The 26,071-nt window shown below is 41.7% G+C and overlaps 2 protein-coding genes across 5 annotated transcripts in view; one reads left to right on the top strand and one right to left on the bottom strand.

Annotated features, from left to right (window-relative positions):
* Positions 1 to 5,031, top strand: part of coq10a (coenzyme Q10A) — a 7,815-nt gene extending 2,784 nt beyond the window's left edge. For 3 of the 4 annotated variants that reach the window (XM_079492962.1, XM_079492961.1, XM_079492960.1), the window contains exons 3-6: positions 1,058 to 1,207; positions 1,311 to 1,503; positions 1,626 to 1,727; positions 1,881 to 5,031. In XM_079492962.1, coding sequence (XP_079349088.1) covers positions 1,058 to 1,207; positions 1,311 to 1,503; positions 1,626 to 1,727; positions 1,881 to 2,048 — 613 coding nt within the window. In that variant the 3' untranslated portion in view covers positions 2,049 to 5,031. The remainder of the gene's footprint in view (positions 1 to 1,057; positions 1,208 to 1,310; positions 1,504 to 1,625; positions 1,728 to 1,880) is intronic. The other variant, XR_013788843.1, reaches the window with a different exon arrangement.
* Positions 5,032 to 7,707: 2,676 nt separating this feature from the next.
* Positions 7,708 to 25,321, bottom strand: cs (citrate synthase). The gene is made up of 11 exons (XM_079520382.1): positions 25,122 to 25,321; positions 15,637 to 15,690; positions 15,283 to 15,390; positions 14,393 to 14,458; positions 13,961 to 14,092; positions 13,634 to 13,822; positions 12,974 to 13,173; positions 11,227 to 11,356; positions 10,731 to 10,832; positions 10,081 to 10,290; positions 7,708 to 9,951 (listed from the first exon to the last, which is right to left on the bottom strand). The coding sequence occupies exons 1-11, from the start codon at positions 25,170 to 25,172 to the stop codon at positions 9,781 to 9,783; spliced, it is 1,413 nt and encodes a 470-aa protein (XP_079376508.1). The 5' UTR covers positions 25,173 to 25,321; the 3' UTR covers positions 7,708 to 9,780.
* Positions 25,322 to 26,071: the final 750 nt, after the last annotated feature.

The following is a 26,071-nucleotide window of genomic DNA, read 5'->3' on the forward strand; positions in this document are numbered from 1 at the left end:
TTATTCTCGAAAGACATTGAGGTTACCCTCATTTGCAGTGTCGTTGAGATACATACAACATTTTCAAAGCAAAAAACAAAACATTAATAGAACAGCAACATTTCTTCATCCGGGATATTGGATTTGACAAAATATTTTTTGTTTGGCTGTAATTATATTGATTATTTTGTTAATTACAGTGCCAGCCAGGGGTTCCCAAAAGGTAGATCATGATCTACCAGTAGATCGCATGTAGACCACATGACATGCCCCTAAAATATATATAGGGTGCGTTCGCAAATGCGCACCGGGAGCGCACTCGCCTATTAGTTTGCATTGCACAGTGCGCTCAGTGCGCTATTTCCGAACGCGCCCATAATCTATCACTTGAAATAAGGTGACTTGATTGACTGACATAAAAAGGGCCTGTCAGCTCAAACCCACAATGCAATACGTTGTTTTCAAGAGTGTTGCACACAAACGTCAGTTAGTCACTAGCATTACAAAGTTATATACAAGAAAACCTAAAATCCATTTCCTGTTCCAAGTATTGGAACAGGAACTATTTCCAGCAAGGAAATACTATTTCCAGCAAGGAACTATTTACAGCAAGGGGATAATAGGTCAGTAGATCTTCTTGAGCTGGTCAAAATAGCTATCAAGTCGAAAAAGTGTGGGCACCCCTGATTTATTACAGTCTCCAGTTGAACTGCAAAGGAATTGTAGGGTGGCCCTGCTTCTTATATATTATAGACGTGTTGGGCAGCAATTATTAGCGTCGTGTGAGCCACCTTCCAGGGGCCATAAGAAACTCTTAAGTGGTGGAAGTACTAGTAGCATATGAGAGGGTGTCACATTACATGCCATTCACACATACAGTATGCTGGCTGTTACTCAGAAAATACCAGCATGCTTTGAAACAGCCAGGGACCTTCTATTCCCTGCTGGACCTGTATGTTATCTATGCCTTTGACTGAGGTAAAGGGAGCTGGAATGTAATGGGTTGTTTTTTTGTCATGGGGATGGTGTGGTACTGGTTCCAGAACATGGTTTATTTGACTTTTCCTGTTCACTTTAGACACTTGTCGTCATGTGGCATTCTGATGACCAGAACTCCCAGAGTGCTATGCCTTCAGGACTGGGACACGATGACATCTGCTCCTCAAAGCAGAAGCTTTATGGGCTTCACCAACAAAAGGAAGGGGTATTCGGAGCGTCGGATAATTGGGTAATTGCCACAGTGCAGGTCTATAACAGCTGTTATTCTTGAAATCACATTAAGAATATACCGAGTCTTACTGTTCTGCACCTCTCTATATTGACTGTGATAGGTACTCCATGCAGGAGATGTATGATGTGGTGAACAATGTGGATGATTACAAGCTCTTTGTGCCATGGTGCAAGGTGTCTCAGACCACCATGAGAAGAACAGGCCACTCCAAAGCACAACTTGAAGTGGGTTTCCCACCAGTGGTGGAAAAATACACATCTATGATCACTAGTGTCCGGCCCCATCTAGTCAAAGTAAGTGTCATTGTTAGTATCTGTGAATGGATACCTCATGTTAGGTGTGTTGTGTTCCGTTAATACAGAGTTTCTCATTGACATAATGCAGTATTAAGAGTTTGTGCTTTTGGTGTATTCAGGCAGTATGTACGGATGGAAAACTCTTCAATCACCTGGAGACGATATGGCGCTTCAGCCCTGGCATCCCTGGCTATCCGCGCACCTGCACTGTGGACTTTTCTGTGAGTAGGCTAGATTAATTGTGCTTGCTTGAAGTATCTCTGTCTGTTATTTGTCCTCGGTTTACAAAAGTATTATTAAAGCTATTATCTCCCTTCTGTCATTTTATACTAAATATTGATTCTATTCGATGAATTCTGTCCTATCTTAAACAGATCTCCTTCGAGTTCCGCTCTGTGATCCACTCCCAGTTAGCCACTGCCTTCTTTGACATGGTAGTACAGACAAATGTCGCTGCCTTCCATCAACGAGCCGGCAAGCTTTACGGCGCAGAGACTCGTATCCCACGGGAGTTGATGTTTCATGAGGTGCAGCAGACGTGAGGGTTGCCACTGCATGTCCTCCTCTAGCCTTACATCATACCGACCGTTATCCCCCTCGTACACATTTTGTCTGCATGACTCCGCTGCTCAGACAGCCCCTCCTCACATTCAACTCTCCACCATCACCACCTGGATGCCACAGAACGTCATAAAAATGAAGACGCACAGTAGGACAACCCAAACGTGAGCATTATGCGGAGGATAACTATGGTTATGCTTATTTTTGCATCAGCCTATATATATATCACGTAACATAGCGAATTGTTGATACTCCCCTTCAGTCTGTATAGTTTCCATCTACCTCCACTCCAGGGACCATCTTTGGAAGAGGAACCTTTTGTTTATGTTAAACATATGGCATCATAGAACATCATAATTCCAATGGCAGTGAGTTATCTAATGGACAGTGGTAGTGTACAAAATGTACTTTGACAATAAGCACGGTGACCCTTTTAAAGCTTTGTGCTTGGGATGGGTGTTTGGCCGGTGACTAGGTTCAAGGTTTTACTATTCAACATGCCATTGTAAGGGATTTACATGCCAATCGCTTATCAGTTTAGGTTGTCAACTCACATTTTCTGTTTTGGTTCATTACTGGCCGTCACTTATAAAAAAACATTAGAATAGAATGTCTGAATTTATTAGATTTTTAAGTGGTAGTTTTAATATATTGTCTCATTGACAATGGAGTCAATGCAAACTGGTAAAAAAGGAAAATCATTTTATCCATGTATCCATCCATTCAAGTTATGCAGCATTGGTGCTGGGATTAAATTACTTATTTGGTTTACCGGATATACACATTATATGTGCCAAAAAGGACAGTTCTCCTTCCATCCCACCCACCGTGTGCTGTGAGAATATTATTCAAGTGTTGCTTTCTGCAGAGGGAAAGGGGGTCATTTTCAATTTAATAGGTTGCAATTGTGCTTCAATTGACCTAAAAGTAAGCTTTAATTTGACTGCATTAGGCTGTGAAGACGAGCTTTGGATATTGAGACTTGGTCTGATTGCAGTAATGTCTTATTTTACAGCCCAGCACATTATTATCTATCGTTGAAACTATAATCTAGTAGTGTAACAATCGTCACTGGAATTATTTTCAAACGATTGTAAACCACCTGGTATGTAATGGACATAGTGGTGGAGTATTTCTAAAATAAAATGGGACTTCTCAACTGATGGCTGCTTACCTGTGTATGTCGATAAACTTAACCACTTAAACCCTATAGACTTAGTAAACTGGACCTAAGTTGGCTATGTACTAACGCTTTTATCCCTCTACACCAAAAATCTTCGCCAAAATAGCCAATCTACAAGCTCACAATCGGTCGCATCGTGACACCTAGATCTGTTCATTTTTGGTTAATGTTCCCCCAGAATAGGGTTCTGGGGTTCGAGTGGTTAAAGTTGTTGTAGATAATTTCTCATTCTCTGGTAAATGGTCTTCCTTTAAATTGGATACAGTAATTAAAATTAATCTAAATGCATCACTGTGTTCTAGTAATCAGTTGGTTCCTGTACTGTATTCTGAATCTGTACTGTAGTAAGAGATTCTGAAAGGAACCTTCCCAATGCTGTTTTATGTAAGCAGGGGTACATTTGAGTCAAGAACACAAGCAGAAAGTAAACGTAAAGTAATAAACATGCATGAAACCCTAGTCCGATTTTGTAGTTTGTGCTGAATGTGGCAGGCAGCAATGTAGTTAATTACATTAATGATGGGTGTGTTGGATATTGGTCTGCCCAAGTGCAAGTATGGACAGTATGCTTGCACATTGGTACACCTACATCTAACTCACCCATTATTAATTTAATTAGCTGCAGCTGTGGTGTACACATCAGGTGTACTAGAAGGTCAGTCTTAGCCCAACTGCCATGTTTTTACGCTTTATGTAGTTTTTAACCTGAATCTGAAACGAAAGCTATAAAATAAGACTAGGTTTTCATTACCATTTAACCATACTTTCTATTATGCACACTGACAGTAAATGGCTGGTATACATTATGGGCTGTAAAATAAAATATTAATCACAAAAGCATAATACCCCAAAGGGTTTTTTGGTTTCATTTTTGTTTTTGAATTGTTATGCAACTTGATTTATTTATGAAGCATAAATGTAATTGAGTAGAGGTGAACATATTTATTTGAATGGTGCTGTAAATTATTTGGTTAAAACAAAGTTTATTGTTAAAGTTTAAGCTCAACGATAAAGAGTGTTCAGTCTCCGTTAGTCTCCAGCTCTAGTAACAGGAAATTCATCCAATCAGAAGATGGAAACCCACAAAGATCACATATCAGCCTGTGGTCCAGTTCCAATTTCCATGTATCCTCCACGAGTTCTCTCTTCTGATTGGATGAAATTGGTATCCTGACATGAAAAAGTATTTTCTGTATAGTGCAGGAGATTGGATACATAGAGCTATCTCTCATTTGTTCTAACAAAAACAAATCAAACACCACCTTAAGTATTGTGTGACTGCTTCTTAATGGGATGTACATTTCTTTATACTACAAAAGGGAGTGATTGTATTTGACATTTCTGAGGACATAAGGTAAAGGACAACGAAAGAGGTCTTTAACTATGGTCTTCCTCATAGCGGATTCGTTGTATATGAGCCTAATTTATACTTGGTTGTAGGACCTTGTGCTCGCTGAAACTGATTTACAAGTAAAACAATGTGAGCAACATAGTCATGCGACAAAGGATAAATAAGCCATTACTCCAAGCCTGACTAGCAGAACCGAGCTCATGTTCTGTATGTTCAAGGCTACACAAATGAAGGGGCAGTGTATTTTTACAAGTGCATGTACAATATGGTGTATTACAACTATGGGAGTGGCACTTTCTGTGAATCACTATCTCAATCTGAGTGAAATGTTAAGATTTACTCAAGGCTTATATGCTGTTATTTAAATTGAATATATTGTACAATAAAATGTTTAAGTCTGTTCTACAATATAAAAGCATATGATTGAAAAGTTTGGCTTGGTAATTTTTGCAATAATGCTTGAATTGTGTATATATGCATTTCCCCGCAAAAACAGGTTTTTCATGTGCCAAAATGTAAATCCAAGGCAAGCCCATACATATCTTTATACATTATATAATTGAGCAATTATAATCCAACTAGGAAGGACAAAGACATCATGCACAGAAAGTACAATAATGTAATCACTTCATAATACAATTAATATTTATTCAGAATCACATTTAAATAAACATGTAAAATGCATGTGTGAGCCTCTATGTAAATGATTATTTCTGTGCACATGGTGAATCGGAATGCATCAATGTAAAATTAGCAAAGTTGTACACACAATTTGTAAGAACTACTTATTGAAGGAACATTGTCAGTATCGGCAATAATTGCATCAATGGGAGACACTTGTGGGTTACCAGAGAGTGGGAGATGCAACCCTTTCCAAGGGCAGCCGAAGCACAAGAAACCAGAGTGGGGTAATGGTATGTGGGCCAGATATTAATAACATCACATGGGACAGGCCGGTACTTGGGCCATCTTCCCATTTGATCATGCCAATTGACATAAAATGCAGGTCTCTGCTCTTTTGTTTAAAGGTACATTCAGTGATTTCACTTAATTCAACTATCACTTATTTTTTGGATAATCCTCCCTACTATAAAGTGTGCTGACCATATAAGGAGTTCCTCCCTGTCCCCAGTGAGCCCCTGGGGTAAAAAAAACCCTAGTTTCGGGTTGGGCTTTGGGTGGCAAAGCTTTCATCCAATCAGGATGAGAGGTGCCTTCCTCCAATCATGATCGAGTGTGGCTGGCATTGGTGCACGTGCTGTTGGTCTGTTGTACTTCCCCCACTGTAGAGTGTGTGCATGTGCACATCTTGTTACCGGGTGGACCGGGTTTTTTTTTCTAAATCACCCAAATCACTGAATGCTCCTTTAAGGTAAATGTAAAAACAATTGCACAATGTACAGTAGCTGATGAAATTGTGGAAGTGGTTACTATCAGACTAGTACCAAAATGGTACTGGTGACAACTCCATTGTTTGACTATAGTGCACCCCACTAAACTGTTCAAATCTGTGTGCTCAAACAAATGGCTTCAAATAGGGTTCACACAGCCAGTGAGTGAGCTCATGTAACACAGGTCATGTCTTCTGGGGTTGTAACTTTATCCAAAGCTAAATTTGTACTTCGTCACACGACTGTGTCGCTTGCCGGAAATAACTGATTTTCAAGGGTAAAACGTGCAGCACTGTTAACCTGACTCCGCCAGATGGGGCAGCAGAGAGTACACTGGGTTCCCCCTCCTGCTCCCATCTGGGAACTCTCAGGCAGACTTGATGCCCGGCCACAAAACGGCCTGGCCAATCAGCAGCAGCTAGAGGCGGGATAGCTGCTGCTGATTGGCCAGGCCGTTTTGTGGCCGGGCATCAAGTCTAACCCAGTGTACTCTCTGCTGCCCCATCTGGCAGAGTCAGGTTACAGCACTGTGCCCACGCTGCCTTTTTCCACTTCACAGTATTTACACCCAACATAAGTTGGTCTTAAAAATCTCAGAACAGACCAAACTAGAAAAAGTGCCCTTCTGGGCACAGGTCTCCACCAGGAGGATAGGAGTGTGTGTGTGATGCTTGGCCTGTTGTAGCGCCACCATGAGGCTGATTTGAAAACTGTCAAGTGGCATTTCTTCCAAAGCCTAGTGGGAATATGCATGCAGTTTCACCACAATCGGAGTAGTTGTGGCGATTTGTACAAAACGGGTACAAAGCGGGCTACTCCTGAAAAGTTTAGAAGCCAATCGTAGCCAATGAGGTTGGATTATGATTAATCAAACAAACCAGTCTTGATCACATGACTATGGAGAGCATGTGTACCGATTTGCGTGAAATTTGGCTAAAATCTGAAGGAGTAATATTAGAAAATGTGTTTTACATATGTCGGCCTCCTGGTGGCGCTATAAAGAGCAGATGTGAAAAATTCCAGGCAAAGGTTTTTCCTTGGCCTCTAGGGAGTTGGCATACAAAGTTATCCACATATCCATGCAGTTAGGTAAAAACACTTTTCGGCCAGTTATAGCGCCACCATGAGGCTGAGTTGAAAATGTTCATGTGGCATTTCTTCCTCGGCCTAGTGGGAATGTGCGTGCACAATTTCACGGAAATCACACGATGTGTTCATGATTTGCAGCATTTTGTTTGAAACTGAGCACTCCTGCGAACTTTGGAAGCCAATCTTAGCCAATCAGGATGGAGTCTGAGAAATCTGAAAGACCAGTTTCGTTGAATGGCTGTGTACCAATTTGCGTGATGTTTGGACAAAATCTGTACGTGTACTGTCCAAAAACTTGTTTTGCACAAAGCTGCCTCCTGGTGGCGCTATAACAGGCCATTCTGGAAATGTTGGGGCAGAGGTTCATCGTTGGCATCCAGGTAGTGTGCAAAATTTGGCATCGACCGGGTTAACGGTGCCGGAGATTAGCTGTTCACAGACGGACGGAGTGCAAAACATACTCTCTCCCCATGCCTTCGGCCTGGTGGAGACAATGACAAACTGTCTTTGCTGCGTGTAGGTGTGTTGCATCGGTATCACACCTGGCATGGACATTTTAGAGCCATCATTAAGAGCTGCTCTACACAATGTTGACTTTTCTATACCTTGAAGAAAATGAGACGATGCGTGTTAATAAAAACTTTTATTTTTCCTTGTTTATGTTTTCCTGTATTTCCTCTGTCAAGAACTTCTTGCTCATTTGAACCATCCAGTCCCAGTCCCAATGTTTTTTTTTTTCCCTCCCTCCTGATGAATCCATCTGCAACAAATTCCCTCAGCTATCATGTACAGTACAACCTTTATCCTCTATGATCAAAATAACTATATATATTCTAAAGCCCAACCACATGGAACAGTAACAGATTATAAACACAGAACCAATAAAGCCGCTAGGGAGAAGGAAGCAAGGCATGGTGATGCAAAAGATTTACCAACTTAACATGGAAAAGAAATTTGAGTTGCGGCAGGATGAAAGGTTCAGCTTAAACTACACAAAATGGAGTGTGGACAAAGCAGGGAGCTACAGCATGGGTGAAGCGGCTACAGATGTAGGGCTTAATTTATACTTGGTTGCGCGTGGACGTCTCAGGCTGAAAATAGCTGATCTACAAGTTCACAACACGTTAAAACACGCAAGTTGTACATGCCATTTCTGGTGCTTAACACGCACACGCAACTAAGGATAATGCAGGCTTAGTAAGAGCAAGCTTGAAACATTCAAATTAAACACCTGCAATAAACAGCACCAGCTAAGGCCAGAGCTAGCAAGAAATCACTATATATACAAGATAGCTGCAATATAGGTTTGTTCATTGTTTTCAAAACAGCAAAAAGTTTACATTTCCCAGTGATAACTGAGGCTGGACATTACACAGATGGTTTAATCTAGGTAATTATTGTGTTTGGTTATACAAGCAACTGGTTTGAGTAGCGCTCATACATTCAAGCTATACATATATATATACCTATGTACACAAAGTATAAATAAAACCACAAAATGAGTTCCCACCAAAGACTACAGTATAGGTTTATACATATTTAAAAACCCAAATCCTCCATAAGTCACACTAAATCAACTGGGTACTACTGATACAAATTAGGGAATCCAATTTAGCAAGTGCTCATTTTGGAGTAGTAGTTGATAACTGAAGCGCTTTCGTCTGGGGATTAAATAACCACACACCAAAATAAGACGGGACCTCAACAAATAAGATAGGCTCCGGGCTGCCAACTTTTATTCAAGCTTGCTCTTAAGCCTTCACTGTTAGCAAATTATATCATCCCTCTAACATTCTGTTGCTGTACAGTTATGCTTATTCTGATGGCTTTTTGGAGCACCCATTGAGGTCGAGACCCACTGAAGATTTGAACAGGTAAACTGAGGAAAGTAGGGGAAATAGTTTCTATTTTTAAAAGGAAAGTCATTTTGATCATAGAGATGATAAGTCATGAAAAAATAATTATTACAGTAAAGTTGGCGAGAAGCAGGAGAGATCAAAGATTTAAAGGGGCAGTATCTTTTAACTTATTTTCATTATGCTGAATGGGTAAATTGTTACGTGGGGAGACCTAAAATGGAGTGTTCATACTGGGAGTGATGCACTGGGTGAGATAATGTCTGGGGAAATTGCATAGAAGAACCTATGTTATCAGTTTTACATAAAAAATAAATAGATTTTTGTGGGGAATAATCTACAAGACAGAAAAACCACAGTATGAGCCAAAAGCAGCAACAGTTGAGTCAGATGATTAGTAACTTGTTCTGTAGCTTAACTTGATGATACAATTGAAGTGTCATTCACCCCCCCAGATTCCCTTTGAATGCCATTGCCGCCTCCAATTTGTATTTTCCATCCAGTGCCCAAAGAGAAGACACTACACTGAACATCAGGAACAAATCTTAGTAATAATGTCTGACCTTTTCATAGTACATTGAGTGAGCCTAAGCCTATTAGGGTTAAAGTGTGTATGGCCATAGTTAGGCGGCATGTTGTAAAAACTATGTGAAACCAACAAACTTTAACACCACCAGCATGAATGCTTGAAAGGCCCTTTTTAAATTGAGATTAAAAGCGTACTGTCTCTTTGAATCCCATTTCCCTGGGGTTGGGAAGGACAGGGGTCATCTTTTGTCTGATGTGTGATGCTTCTTCCTTATCTCCCTTTAAACTAACCCCCCACACCCATCGACCGGTTCTTCAACCTGACTTAACCCCCACCAACCCCATCAATCCATCAGTGCTCATGGACTTGGGACGCTCCAAGGGGAATCCCAGGGCTCTGCTCCACACCAACTGGGCGAGCACACCCAGGGCTCGGGAGACGCCAAACAGCACAGTGTAGTAATTCATCTCAGTCATTCCATAGTACTGCATAGACAGGGACAGAGAGAAGGGCAGGTCAGGATGAGAAGAAAATCCTTTTCCTAAAAAAGTATAAAAATAAACAGCTAGCTTGTTTAAATGATCCTTAAGTCTCACCACCACCCGTTTTCTCACCTGCAGCAGTACTCCACTGTGGGCATCCACGTTGGGCCAAGGGTTCTTTGCCTTGCCTTGCTCCAGCAGGACATTGGGAACAATCTTATAGAGCTGAGCCACCATCTTGAACATGGGGTCGTTGGGCAGGTGCTTCAGGGCAAACTCCCGCTGACAGGTGTAACGTGGGTCAGTCTTCCTTAAGACAGCATGGCCGTAGCCTGGCACAACCTGCATCAGATAGATGGGGGGGGAATTGAGCACAAATCATATTGGCTGTGATAACAGGGTATTCTACATAAACCAAGACAGGGTAAAAGATACGTCCTATTATGAAGCTTAATGTCAGTTTATGCTTTGGGTTTCAACTACAAGTCTCAAATGACAAGTCACACTACACATCTCACAAGGTTCCCCAAATATGTAATTGTATCCCCAAAGTATGTAATGTCTCATGCATCTTCATGGTAACAGAGCGTCGTTCCCAACAAAGAGTAAACAACATTTCATGACAGCGCCTATAACCATTTGTTTTTCCAGAGGTACGAGACACCTAAGATGGTCCTCCATTACATATGTTCATAGTGAGACACAACAAATTGTCCGTAAGCTGGAATTACGAGTAGGCTGTAATGTTTCATAGTAGAATCTGATAATGTGCAACACTTTACCCTGCCAGACTTGAGTGTGTTCCAGATGTAATCCCTCATCCTCTCATCAGACACCTCTCCACCGAGCTCTTTCTGCAGAGCTGTCAGCCACACTAGCACCTCCTGCAGGATGCAGAAGGGATTCCACATCAGAGCAAAGTTAAGACATTGTGCCGATTGACTAAGCTGTTTTTTACACCCATAGTTTGAGTGTACATTTTTTTCCCCCAAAACTCCCACGTTAATAGTCTAGAATATGGCATTCTAATGACATACAGCAAGCTTTGGTCCAATGCAAGTCTGCATCTGAGCAGACTTGTAAAAGAGCGTCCCTCCGCAAAATTCACAGACAAAAAAAGATTACTGAATCAGACTACTAACGTGGGAAGTTTGGAAATTTCCTTTACACGCAAAATATGGGTGTAAACAGCTTAGTGAATCGGCCCCTAGAAACCAAATGCATTATCATCCTCAATCAATACAGTCACACATTAGATCTTTAACATTTGGCACTAACCTGATTGGCAAGACCATGCAGCGGACCGGCCAGGCCATTCATAGCTGCGCTGAAGGACAGGTAGGGGTCAGACAGGGCACTGCCTACCAGGTGGCTTGTGTGGGCACTGACATTGCCTCCCTCATGGTCACTGAGACAGGGGATTAGAGGTTGGTTAAGGCAACACAAATCCCTAAACAAATCTCTATCTGTATTCAGAACAAAATACATTGTTTTCAGAGCAACCCAACATTGAACTTTATTATAGTACCACATACATAATATGGGCACTAGAGGGCAGTGTTTAGTCAACCTGTCATCTATGGCTCACTGATGTGGGGCAGGGTGGGGGCTGGGCTTGCAGCCAAGCCTCCTGGCAAGCAGACCGTGTCTGAAGGGTGCATTGTTGGTTTTGTTCACCGATTCAGAAAGTGTCAAGTAGTACTAATGTGGCCTTACACCCTCCTAGAGTATCATTCAATATATGCTCTTACAGTTGTATTCCCTCCCCGTTTGCAGTCAAACCACTGAGGTGGAAATGTGTTTCCTTCAAAGTTCATGTAAGTTCCTAACATACCAGGCAAGCAACCTTGAGGCGGGAAGTCTGATGTTGTGGTGGAGTAGAATAGTAGCTGAGAGGAGGGGCTGAGATGAGCAACTACTGTCTGAATACATACACTGTAGGTTCTTGACGCAAATGTCCCACCAGCTGTGCCGTGTTTCCCCTATATGCACAGTTGCGATTTTTGTAGAGATTTTCAAGCGAAAGCCCCACCGTCTCATCACTAAGCGTGAACACTGAACACCATTTGATTTTGCTGTGAATACTGTCAATGAGTCACTAATTTGTGCTGGCGTCATGTTCGCCTTATCTGTAATGCTGCATACTGTCAGTGCAAAGACACCTTATGTATTTATATTGTCTTTATTAACGTTTCAATGTGTTCTTGTTGCTTTCTGCAAATTCCTGCATTCGCTACTGTATATACACTATATGCATTTAACAGCTGCTAAGTAAGTACATTTTATGTATAGAGCACCTTTTACAGACAAGAGTCACAAAGTGCTTCACAGCAATAAAAGCAAAACATGTCAATAAAAAAACAATAAAGCAAGGAGACAGAAAACGGAACAATCGGCACTGGTGAAAATCAAGAAATCAATACAGGACTATGTTACATAGGACTGTCTGAAAAGGTGGGTCTTTAAACGTTTTTTTTTCTTTTAAGGTCCACGGAGGCGTGCCACCGCTCCAGATCCGTGAGCGCCACTGCTTAATTTTGATGAAAATTATTATTACTATAAGAGTTGTGAGCAAGATTCAGTGCCGCCGTTACAACTTCCTCCTAGGGGAAACACTGGGTGCCTCTGTATTTCACTCGCTTCAAAACCCCATCAGGCTGAAGATACAATATTTAAGATTAATCCATCTCAAACTGTGGAAACAGTGTCCAAGTGCCATAGTATTAACGGAATAGTGATAATGTTCTGTAATCAGTACTAGTGAAGAATATTATTCTCTCTTGAAGGGACAGGTCCCACAGGTCCAGCTGCCTGAAAAGCCTGTAATTCAACATTCTCCAGTTCCCTGGCCACCAAATGGCACTAAAATAGAGTGGCTGATTTCTCAAGCAGGCAAAATGTCACTGGCTTTCTTCCGTAACACATGGAGCTGGTTAGAACAGGTTCACTTGGGGGTATCGCAAGCTATTGTTGCTTGTTGTCTTGCTCAAACTGAGGTACTGCATGTTAGGAACTTGTGTCATACCTGTGGATGGTGAGGTAGAGTCTCATGAGCTCAGTGAACTGGGCGTCTGGGTAACCCAGCATGTTGGTGAAATTGTGGGACCAGTCTAGGTTGGAGTCGATTGCTCCAATGCTGCTGCCTTCTCGGTACAGGTTGCGGTAGATCTTGGCGGCGACGCAGGGCAACTTGGCGATCAAATCCATGGAATCTTCATAGACAAACTAGGGGAACCAGGAGGTTTAGAAATACTTCATGACAACATTTCTATAACAAATTCTGCTTTGTTTATTACCGGTCCTTTCAGACGGGGAGCGAGTGGCGCAGGCGTTGTTGACTGGATCAGTGATAGGTCTGGTAGGGTGCAGTAGCGTAAAAAAAAATCTCACCACAATCAGGTCTAGTCGTCCGCGGGCATGTGCACAAAACGAGCACACGCGCGGCAATTTCACGGGACCGCGCCCATGAAAATAATGCGTAATAATAATTGCGTAATCGCCCCTGAACTTCTCTACGAGTCCAAAATAAACGCACGCCTTTCATTGAAAATGAATTACTATTACTCAGTCGCTCCCTGTCTTTAATAAAGATGGCAAATGGGTGTAACCAGCAAGAAATAACAAATACAGACTGAATCATTACAAAGGAATGTATTAAAAATCCAAGATGGAATAGGTTCTGTACCTCCCAGTACTTCGCCTTGTTGACACCCTCGGAATAGGCTCGGGCAAAGCTGCTCTCGCTGTTCAGAGCTGTGATAGCAGCACTGAACTGAGACATGGGGTGCAGGTTTGTGGGGAAGTTATCCAGCATGGTGACAACGTGAGAAGGGAGAGCTGCTCTCTTGGCCCATTCTTTTGACACCCAGTTCACCTAGAGCACAGACAAGACACATAACCAGGTCAGCTGGTGGAATGTCCATGATTGAGTAATCCCACCACCTATTATGCTAAAGGTCTTTCCATGACCATAGTAATACTGATTTTTGCAGCTCCATTGATGCCTTCTCACCTGCTCCTCGGTGGGCACCTGCCCTGTGACAAGCAGCCAGAATAGGCCCTCGGGCAGTGGCTCCTGACCTCCTGGACCTTTGGGCAACAGTTCTTGGCATTCTGGAATGCTGTAGCCCCGGAAACGGATTCCCTGTACACCAATGTGAACAGAGGAAAAGCAATTGGATCACATGGTCATTTCATGTGGCAGTACACCAGCAAGACATGTGACGAATGAGGCCACCGACACTAAAAGCAGTTATTCTTCAACCTCTAAGAATAGAATGCAATCTAGATAATCAATCCAAGAGCAATTTAGCTAAGTGCCTACTTAGCGTATACAGTCCGATTATCTCCCAGGGGTGAGGAGTGTTCAAAATAAAACGTATTTGCGACTGAAAACATAGCATGTGTGATTTTTCCTGTTAGGTGTCAGTATTGCTATACACACCTCATCAGGATCCAGCACTGAAGTCTCATACACCAGACCCTTCATTCCCCTCATCCCACCATAGACCTACAAATTAAAACAGAAGAATTATAATCCATCTAGGCTGCAGTAGAATTCAGTGGTGGAAAAAGTACTCACATCTTTTACTTAACCATATCAATACTGCAATGTAAAAATACTGTAGAAATGTAAATACATTTACTTGAGTGAAAACATTTATTAAAGTACCAAAAGTAGAAAGTACTCATTATGCATAATGTCCCATTTCAAGTTTTCAAATGTATAAAAAAAAAAGAAAAATGAAAATAGCAGATCTATCAAGATGCGATGCATTATGAGCTTGTAGATGAGTCCTGACCAAATAATAATAATAGAGATATTTTCAGATTGCTCATTTGTCTTGCTCCCACTGTGTTGAGACCTGTACACTGAAGAAACAAAAATACAAAACATACCCAGGCCAGTACCCACATGCTTAACTGCATTGTATGCAGTGGGGGACACCAATTACTCAAAGATAATTGCATGCTGTACTGTAGCCTGTAGGTCCACTAAAAATATCCACGTGACTACGGCCATGAAGTTTACCTAAAACAATTCCAGAGTTGAAGTGGAAAAAGGATCAGCTGACTGTGTGTGTGTGTGTGTGTGTGTGTGTGTGTGTGTGTGTGTGTGTGTGTGCGCGCGCTCGCTCTAGTTTGGGAGCTAAAAACATTTCAGTTAGCCAGTCACACTCAACATTGCAATGTCATATTGGGACTCAGGAAAGGTCTGAGGATTGACACCTGACACAGTAAATGGTAAGACAGTCCAAGACAGGGGGTAGACAGTCACAATAGACATATATATTGATTTTAAACAAACACCAAAGTAAGTTAAAGTAAAGTTACCATGTCAACAGTAATGTTTCCGATGTTGGTTTTGCCATACTGCTGTTTGAAGTTCTTGATCCTGGTCTGTTCTTTGGGGATAAGGTCTGACAGAACATCCTTCAGATTCTGGAAATTGAACACATGTTACACCCGTTTATTCCCTTCTTTTACACACCATACACACACATTTAAATAAATAAGCTTTATATTAATTGCTGGCTTAAGCTTTACTTTTTCTAAACAAATGAAAGGCCCAGGGTGTTGTGTTAATATATTTGTCAAAAGAGAGGGGGAAAGGAAGGGTGCCTTACTAAAATGATAATTTCTACCATCTCACATTAAGCACAAACAAAAGACTGACAAAGAACTCACAGTGCTCGTTGATGCGCTGGCATGTCTGGCAGCCACAAGGACACCAGTGGCATTCTGAAGTAAAGACAAAACAAGTTTAAAACTTTGGTAATAGGGACAGAACAAAGATACCGATTGTAATTCTAAGCTAATAGCCTACAGTTAAAAAGAACATCTCTAAACCACCTTGGATTGTAGTCACAACATCCTTATAGCCTTCAGAGATGCTCCTCCATCATAGGCACATCATGGTAAATATTTATCCAGATATAGAGCTTAGCTAGTGTTCCCCACAACACTGATGCAATATGCAACAAATGGACACGAGTTAGTACATTATCAAAGTGTCAAATCATCCTTTTCATGATACAGTACTTTAATATCATTGGTAGCGACTTCTTACGGAATTGACTCTACAAGATGTCTACAAGTGTTAAATGAGGATGCTTGGCCTTTACAGACTCCATACTATTTTCAGTTGCATTTTCTGTTTGTAGCAGATGGGGAACCCAGTGTACTCTCTGCTGCCCCACCTGGCGGAGTCAGGTTAACTCCCAGTAGCTCATTCCACTTCATCCCATATCCCAGTGGTTCAACTGTAGACATGGTGACTGGTCAGGCCACTAGAGCAAGCCAAATGTATTTACTCATGTTAGCAGGACATGTTTCCTGGACAAACACTATGATTATGGGGAAATGCTGCTCAATATACGTGATCCATACAATGCTGCCATGAAAGAACTGCACATTATTAATGACATCTATTGGTGTCCACTTTCACCAAACTAGGTGAAAAGTCAAACAGGGCTGTAAAGTCAAACAGATCTGCGAATAATTAGTATGTCCTGTTGAAAAGCACTTTAGTCATTCATGTTCACACTAGGAATAGCTCACATCATAGCATGTACAGACTACATGACGTTAGGTTTTAGCCTTCATTTACAGTTTTAAGTTTGTATCTGGAAGTTGAACCCAATTTGTAGCTTTGAATCTTTTGCAGCTGAGCAGCTACAAACGTCGGATTTGCTTCGTAGCTTCATGAGGATAACGGAGAACTCGCCGGTTTTCTGACTCGTTTAGTGTATTTTAGTTTTACTTCACCTTCATTTAAATTGCATTGAAATGAGAGAGAGAGGATAATTGCTTAAAGTTTACACTAGATGAAGTAGGAATGCTAAAGTTTAAACACCAAAGTACCGAAACAATGTAATTAATTAGTAAACAATATCCTGAATTGGTAGGCCTACTATCATTGGTATTCACATACTCAACTTAAGTTTTTATCATTATCTAGCTGACCATTTAATTGCACAAAATAATTTGATCACTTTGGTTTGACATACTACACTGATGAAGACAGCATGTTAGCATAATGATGAAGAATTTTCGATGCGGCGAGTTGGTAAACTGGCGAGTTCTCCGGATACCCTTCATGCTTCCATTGAAAGGTAGACTGTATCTTTGCATCTGCCCCCACTGGCCAATGAAGCAATTTAATGTCAAAATGTTACAGGATTACAGGAATGAAAGTTATGAAACTCATTTCATGTGTTAAACAACTCAAAGAGGTACATTCATTACAGAGTCAGTCACCTTTTTGCGAGGGCAAGTTAACGGATATAATGCTAGGTGCTCCGATCGATCGGCCTCCTATGTAAATTGGCTGATTTTCATTCCAAATGATCGGTGATCAGCAATTTGCCCGATCCAAAAAAGAAACCTGATCTTTAATGATGATGAGCAGCACAGTATAACACTGTGGTTCTAATGGCACCAACCTGCTCATCCTGAGCAATTAGGTGTTCAGAGTCTTGCTCAAGGACTCTTCGACACCAATTCTGGGGGAGCCCAGGATCGAACTGGGAACCTTGCAGATCTCCATCTGGCTCACGCTGCTCTACCGGCCACTCCAACCCTGAGCCACTGCCGCCCCTGTTGTCAATCAATCAATGGTCCATTATTCTCTCTGACTTACAACAGCTCGAACTAAGCTTAATGTGCATGGTATGTTAAGACTTGTGTAATTTGCGTTATTTTGTCATGTTCCTTATGTATGGTGTTGTTAATCAATCATGGGCTTGCACCAAACAACTGCACTGCAACTCTCTAGTCTCAACAGCAACATTGTAATAAGATTGTAGTGTAGTATCTAATTCGCCCGAAGGGACAGCTGAGAGCTGATTGTCAGCTGTAGTATGTACAGTGTCTTTAAAGCATCTGGTCAATATTTGACTTTGACGACATCAGTATTATGCAGCCAATGTGTCGAAATGTGAAATGCAATGTGTTGACTCACTGGCCTTCACTGCCTTTGCAAGTTCTGTGATGGTGGAATTTAAAAAAAAAAATTCTTCACTGTATCAAATGGAATTTTAGATGTTTTAAACGTTAATTTACTGTAAATGCAACAGGTTTCGAGGCAGGTTATTCCAAAGTGTCAATGATCTATAAATAAATGATCTCTTTAGAAACACAAGCTGCCCATTACTGGAACCTCTAGTGTCATGATCATGCACAGTATTACTAAAAACAATCTGTGAATTTATGAAAAGTATTAAAAGATAACCTATTCTCAACTGTAAGCCAGGCATGCATACGACTCAATTTGTTCTGAGAGGGCAACCCATTACCAACCGTGCAGCCCTGTTCTGGACAACCTGGAGCTTCCTCAGGTCACCACTAGCAGCAGATGACCAGACAGTGGAGCAATAGTCAAGATGACATAAAACTAGACTTTGAACTATCTGACGTAAAAGGGGATGGGCAACAAAAGAACAACATTTCCTTGCAATACCAATAGCTCTCCCCATTTTTAGAACAATATAGTTAATGTGGTGTGACCAAGACAGAGAGCAGTCAACCATCACTCCAAGGAGTTTAGTACTTTCAACTTGTTGAACTGTAGAATTGCCCAGGTTTAAAACAAGCTTTGGGCTTGTAGATAACCTGTGCCTTGTACCATACATTTAGTATTTGAGATGTTAAGGGCAAGTCTATTACATACTACCCATTCATGCACAACCTTTAGTTCTCTGCTCAAGACCTCATTCAGTACATTGCAAGACGGAGAAGCATAACACATAGTCGAATCATCTGCATAAAGAACAGTAGTGGCATATTTTGTAGTCCAGGACAGGTCGTTAGTAAATATAGAAAATAATAAAGGTTCTAAGCAGCTGCCCTGTGGGACACCACACTCTAGACCCCTGCTACTGGACAGACTGCCATTTAGATACACCTTCTGTGATCTGGAGGACAAATGGCTTTTGATCCATTTTAATGCTGAAAAAATACCATAACATTTAAGTTTTTCAACCAGTAAAGAATGGTCAAGCACATCAAATGCAGCACTAAAATCTAATAACACAGTGCCCACCATCATAGAATTATCTATCGCTTTAAGCCAGTCATCAGTCATTTGTATCATCGCAGTGGAGGTAGAGTGGCCGGCTCTATAGGCATGTTGAGAATCTGTTAGATGAAGATTGTTTGATACGAAATACTCTTGAACTTGTGCATGCACCAACTTTTCTATGACTTTGCTCAAAACGGGTAAAATACTTATAGGTCTAGAATTCCCCTCATTAAAAGCAGCTTTGGTATCCTTAGATAAAGGAATAACTTTAGCCTCCTTCCAGTGTTTTTGAGTGGTGCAACCACTCCCTTACGGAGCTGTGTGTGGGTGTCTTTAAAGCATCTGGTCAATATTTGACTTTGACGAAATCAGTATTATGCAGCCAATGTGTCGAAATGTGAAATGCAATGTGTTGACTCACTGGCCTTCACTGCCTTTGCAAGTTATGTGATGGTGGAATTAAAAAAAAGAAAATAGTCTTCTTGATGCACATCCATCGTCAGTCCTTCATTCTCTCTGGCAGCTCAGACCGAGTTGAATGTGAAGGAAAATAATAACACTAATTTTACTTCATTAAATTGAGACTGTAATCCCATAAATCTTATGTCTAATCTTAAAGGGTAAGATCACTTTTGTAGAGGTATGGGCTGTTTTTGAGTGGTGCAACCACTCCCTTACAGAGCTGTGTGTGGGTGGCTGGGTGCGTTTGAGCACGAAAACAGCATGGTTGTTTTTCACCACTTGTGCGCAACCTAACACACACACACACACACATATTAACTGTATATATGGTGATTTCTGGTGTGACAGTACAGTAGAGGGACCCCCACACGGTAACTGTCATTTCTCAACCGTTTCGGACGCGGGGCGGCTCGCCGGAATCGGGCCGGCACCCTGGGTGCGTTCCTGTGGGTCTGGAACTTCCACCACCCCCCCTCCGTCCCCATCCCAGGACCCCCACAAGGAGTTGCACCACTCACTTCACACGGGTGTGATTTTTTTTGTACCTTGCCAGTTGCCATGATGTAACTCCAAAAGTGGACAAGAAGCTTCAATGATTAGAAATTTGATACATTTGGATTTGATATTCAAAATATGCTCCTCATTGACTTACATTGTACGCTGAAACAGCTCTCAAAGTTACTTTTGAGTGGTGCAACCACTCCTATAGACAGCTGTGTGTGGCTGGGTCCCTGGGTCTGTGCCTGGCTGTGTCCGAGCACGAAAATAGCGCTTGTTCACCACCAAGTGTCACTGTTGCACAGCCTAACACACAGGCCAGGGAGGAGGGCTTGCCTTGTACAGTACAGTACAGTACAGTACAGTACAGTACAGTACAGTACAGTACAGTACAGTACAGTACAGTACAGTACAGTACAGTACAGTACAGTACAGTACAGTACAGTACAGTACAGTACCATGATGTACGTTTCAACGTTTCAGTGATGTAAGTCAATGAGGAGCATATATTGAATGATCAATTTCTATTGATTCTATCATTCAATGCCACAGGACGCCTTTTGACGCCTTTCCCAAAACATTATTGTTTCAAAAATATTCAGGAATTGTGGTCCCTTGCCCACTGTCAGTGACCCATGCACTGTGACTGCACTATAACTTATTTAAAGAGTCGGTTTAGTATCGGTCCAGTAGTTTGAGTGCCACTGCTTAGCTGTGGAGAATAACACACACACCCCTGATTGCAATACACTCCACGCGCCTAGCGGAGATAATTATACAATTCGATACTATCTGACAAAATATGACACAGAGTGAGAGTATGAATGAATACCAAAAGCCATTTAAAAACACATGAAATAAGTTCCTTCCACCAAACACCATCATTGTGATTAATAATCGTGATTAATCAGAATTATCAAAATCATGCAGCCCTACTCTCACAGCTAGAGATTGGAATCATGGTGAAAAAGTCATGAGGGATTCATGAAATTACTCACCCTGAGATTCCTAGTTTAGACATCCTTTAGGACAGAAAGAGCAGCGAAATTCAGAAAATGCAGTCCTTAAATTTGACAGTCTCTGACTTAGTTGTAATGTGTACCAAGCACAATTACTGAACAAGGCTTAAGTGAAACTGAAAACCCAACATATCTCATTCAGCTATAATGACTTAGGTGATTATCTAATATCTATAGTGAATTTAATGAAGAAAAGAACGCTGAAGAATAAAACTTTAAAAGGGAAAGTCTAGTTCCAGGAGTGAGAAGTGTTAACCACAATTGAATATGGACTTCACCATCAATTTCGTCACACAACAATTTGCTTGCATTTTCCCCAAATTTTGAAATTCAGAAAATAAGACGTCAATATAGACTGGGGGGCCTGGTGGCTAGTGGCTACAGTACATAACGCTGCTTGTGAGCTTGAGGACCCAAGTTAGAACCCAAACTCTTGTCTTGTCTTACATGTCTCCTCTCTCTCTCTGCCCTTGGTTTCCTGCCTCTTTGCACCGTCCTATCTGACAACAAAAAAATCAGCATCATTGGCTTGACTCTTTAAATAAGTTAGACTAAATGTATCAGTTTATAGATGTCATCCATATAGCAGATGTCATGTCACAGATGACACCAAAACAAGATGCTTGTGATAAAAATAGCATACAGTCCTACTGTAGCTCAAATAGTACTGCGATCACATGTAGTCATCGTACCTGCACTGTACAACTACAGTTGTACAGTTCTACAGATTGATTGGGCAAAAAATAAAGATACTGTAACTAGCTATTATTAACCCATATGACTATTATTAACCCAAATGACTTCAGCGATAAAAGGTCTGTCTAGTATACAGAGGATGAGGTTGGCATCTGCTACAAAAGAACTTGACTGGCATCCAGGAATGATGTCAAAATCAAAATGGGAGGAACCTGCAATTGAGCCTACTGCTGCCAATCCACTGAAACATGACTCCCCTGTCAAACTAGAGACACTGTCAATGAACAGAGGAGTGGCTTCTGGGCCAAGAAGACATCTGGCTTTTCTCTCACTAGGTGCAGAGTCTGCAGACTGCAGATCACATTTGCCAAGTAGTGTTGAGTAGATTATGCTCTTGGTAGTTCACGACAAAAACAAAGCCAAGATTTCACAGTCATCGTAGTTACAGATTGTCTACTACACAGCTGAAAGAGATTATGTAATACTGATTTTAAATATAGAGCACGGGTAACCCGCCGGTCACTCCTGACCACCTGTGTGATGGGACCGCGGTAAGGGTGAGATTACGGCACGGCACTCACAGAAGTGCAAAGGCATCACCATGAACCCCATTTTATACATTAAGAAAAACAAACTGCGCACATGATAAAACATAGAATTTAGGCTAAAACAATATTCAAAATATACAGTCAGACACGGTATGTCTCTGTGGGGCAAAATATAACCGGTGTCAAAAAAGACGTAGGTGCGGGTGCCGATTATAATTTCTACCCTGCAGCTTCATAATGCAAGCAGTCGACTCCAATAAAATCGGCTCAACTTTTCCAAAGGGAAACCAAGAAAAGGGAAAGGAAGGTGTGCGAGTATCACAAATACTTCATCACTACTATAAATTTTCCTCAAGATCTAAATATTTGAATCATGTGTCTTTGTTGTTGCAATACTTCATCTCATGCCGTGTTCACATGGGCAGATGCAAAGATACAGTTGAGTCTACCATTGATTTTCATGGAAGCCATACATCAGACATTTGTAGCTGCTGCAAAAGCTACATAAAAGTTGAGCTGGCATGAGCTGGCAAAGAATACAAATATGCTGTGAATCTTTGCATCTGCCCGTGTGAACACAGCATTAGGCATTCAACTCATGATATTTTCCAAATATTATTTGGTAATAGAACGGATTTGGTCATTTACTATGGGCCGTTAGGTAATAAATACAACATAGGGGGGGGGGGGCATGTACATAACAGGCATAAGCAGGCGTAAGCGTTCAAGCAAAGTGTTGAGTCACTGATTCTGACAGGCTGAACTACATACAGTAAAGTCCTAGTCTGGTGGGAGGCACAAGTTGACGGTCATTTAGTAAATTACTATGGGTCGTTAGGTTCGTTAGGTAATAAATACAACATAATTAATCATCGTGCCAAATTGTGCCAATAAGGCTTCTGTCTGAACAGATTACAGTCGATAGTCTGGGAAAGGGTAAAAAATGAATAAGCGTTCTGAGCAGTGAGCACTATTATGGTATGTACACAGCAAGCGTCTGTAAGCGTTCAGGGAAGCAAAGTGTTGAGTCACTGATTCTGACAGAGTGAACTACATACTACAATTTGCAACTCTAGATTTTTGAGTGGTGCAACCACTCAAAGGAACAGCAATGTCCGTGTTAACACGTGTGACTATGTGTGTGACTATGAGTACCAGTAGGGGCAAAAGTGGCACTGGTGTGCCAGAAACAGAGAGAGAGAGATAGTGCTGCACTGTTGCCTGCTAATGAGAGACAGAGAGAGAGAGAGAAGGGGGGGGGGGGACACTCAGTTCACACAGGTGTGATTTTTATAATGGGATGATGCCATACCCTCCATTGACTCCCCATTCATCCAATTTGCATCTGCGATCTGCTTGTATTAAACAACGTTAAACTCACCAAGATTGCAGCTGTAGGCCAAGTTTATTATCCTCTTTCAATTTGCAAAGCTTTTGTTTCATAAAAATCCACCAAAGTTATTAGTTGTTATGAGCTGTGTTGGAGTTTATTAGCACTCGTTTTTATTAAAATGCTGCTGCCTCCTTCAATATGTGAAAATTCGAAAAAGGTGGTACGCAGGGCCGTACAGTTACTTCGACAAGCGCATCCAAACTCCAACACTTAGAAAAAGAATGACCTGTTCTGCACATAATTTCTTGACAGAAAGTAGCTCAAAACCGTCTACGGTGGATTTTTATTAAACAAACGCATTTCAGTTTGAAAGAGGATAATTAAAGCTTCCCCTACAGCTGCAATGTTGGTGAGTTTTAATGTTGTTTAATACAAGCAGATCCCAGTTACAAATTGGATGAATGGGTATGAATGGAGGGTATTGCAACTCTAGATTCATCCCATTATTAAAAAAAATCGAGAGTTGCATATTGCGGCTATACATACAGTAAAGTCATAGTCTGGTGAGATGCACAAGTCAGTGTTGTGAGTTTAAGGCAGTCTTGGGTTAGGGTCACTATGACATTGAGTTACATGCATTCAGGCCAAGAACGCTCACCACTATCACTCATTATTACTCAAGTAGGATCCAAACAGGTCAATACGTACTTAATGAGCCTTTGAATTATGATCAGTATACATGTAGCTAGATGTTATTATGGGAAACATTTGCATTTGGTCTCTAATGGGTGATATGAACCCAGCCGTGCAAGAAACAAAAATATTTGGGAAAGGAATCCATTAAATAAACAGGTCATAAACGAATTATTGTACGTTATCATCAAATTAACAGAATGAGAGATAACGTTATCACTATCATTTTTTTTCCACGTGAAGGTCAAGGCAGGGGGAGTGGGTGCTAGGTAACGTTATTGTTTGACAGGAGGAGTAGTTCTATGACTATGGCACATGACAGACTGTAGCCTAAGCATTGCATAACAATACACACAGGACGACATTCAACATAGTAACGTTTAGTTATCATTCACGACTATAGACCAGTGAGTGACATAAACCCAACCAGACTATGACAATGCCAGCGGCCAGCCAGGCTAACAAATACCAAGCGAATGCCTGGACAAGCGGTATTACAGCCGTACAAGTTCAACTCTGTCGCCTTTTACCAAAGAAGAGAAGAAATACAATAAATACAAGGTAAATTATATAAACTGCTCTCGCTGTTGTAGAGCTATAAGCCCTTTAATCAGGGGCGTATATTGCTGACACACAATGTGCTTGACAGCGCTAACATTAGCTAGCATGCGAGCTAACTTTCGTCAGCCCCCGAAAATGGCCTGATCTACAAGCTCACGGAGCGTCGCGGGAGCGATGCCCCGTGAGCTTGTAGATCAGGCTATTTTCCGTCACGCGACGCCGCCGTACGACGAAGCAAAACGGGGAGGCTTTAGCCCGGCTAAGCTATATGGCTAACTTCCACGGCGACAAGGGGTTGCCATATATAAAGTGACAATAGCCCCTCCGGGGCGTCCTCTCACCTTTGAATTAAGGAGTTTCGGCGCTAGCCGGCTGAGAGACAGAAAGGACATGGTGCGTGCGTCAACTTCAAGGTGTCGGTTCCTGTGGTTGATGAATAAAGTCAGAAAGCCAGTGCCAGTGAGCCGCGGAGCTGCTTGAAGGTGCCCCTCCAGAAAGCAGAAGGTTGAAGAGAGGGATCCGGGCCCGCAAGTAGCGCCGCTGTTGATTGGGCGACGCCGGCGTGCGTGCTCGTCGCGTAAGGGCGACCTGATTGGCCGGCTGATTATGGGGAGAATGTTGATTGGAGGTCAGCTAAACTGTAGTGCAGACTTCACTGGAGATCAGAGTAGGCCTTTTACTGTCTGACTGTAACTGTCTGTAGTTACGTTCAAGAGCGAGTCTGTGTAAGCGTTTATATTCACATTTCACAAGACAAGACTACACAAGTAATGGGTTTCTTGTCTTGTAAGTTAATAATTTCTGTGTACTTAATACTTATGCAAAAGTATTTCTCTGAAACTAAAGCACCTGATTTACATGTAACATGTCATGTACAGTACAGTATAGTACAGAACAATAGGCAACTGACTATAATACCCTGTGAATTGTTGCTACTATAGGTCGCATTTACTATGAAAACCTGCATCTCCCGTCCATCAGTTAGTTAATCACCCCATGCCTCCATATATGGTTGGTCACGCCTCGTGACATCACACCAGTCCATATGCTATATGGTCACGCCTGATGACATCACGCCTCCATATATGGGCACGCCTTGTGACATCACGCCTCCATAATATATATGGTCACGCCTTGTGGCATGTCACACCACCATATATGGCCATCTCCATATATGAAGATCACGACACTGACCTCATCTAACCCTGGATAACCATACATGGAGAAGACTCGTTCATCACCTAGATCTGCATATATGGAGCCGGCCAGCAACTCTACATCTGACCTCAAA

Source organism: Electrona antarctica (assembly GCF_951216825.1).
Source record: "Electrona antarctica genome assembly, chromosome: 2".
Classification (NCBI taxonomy): Eukaryota; Metazoa; Chordata; class Actinopteri; order Myctophiformes; family Myctophidae; genus Electrona; species Electrona antarctica.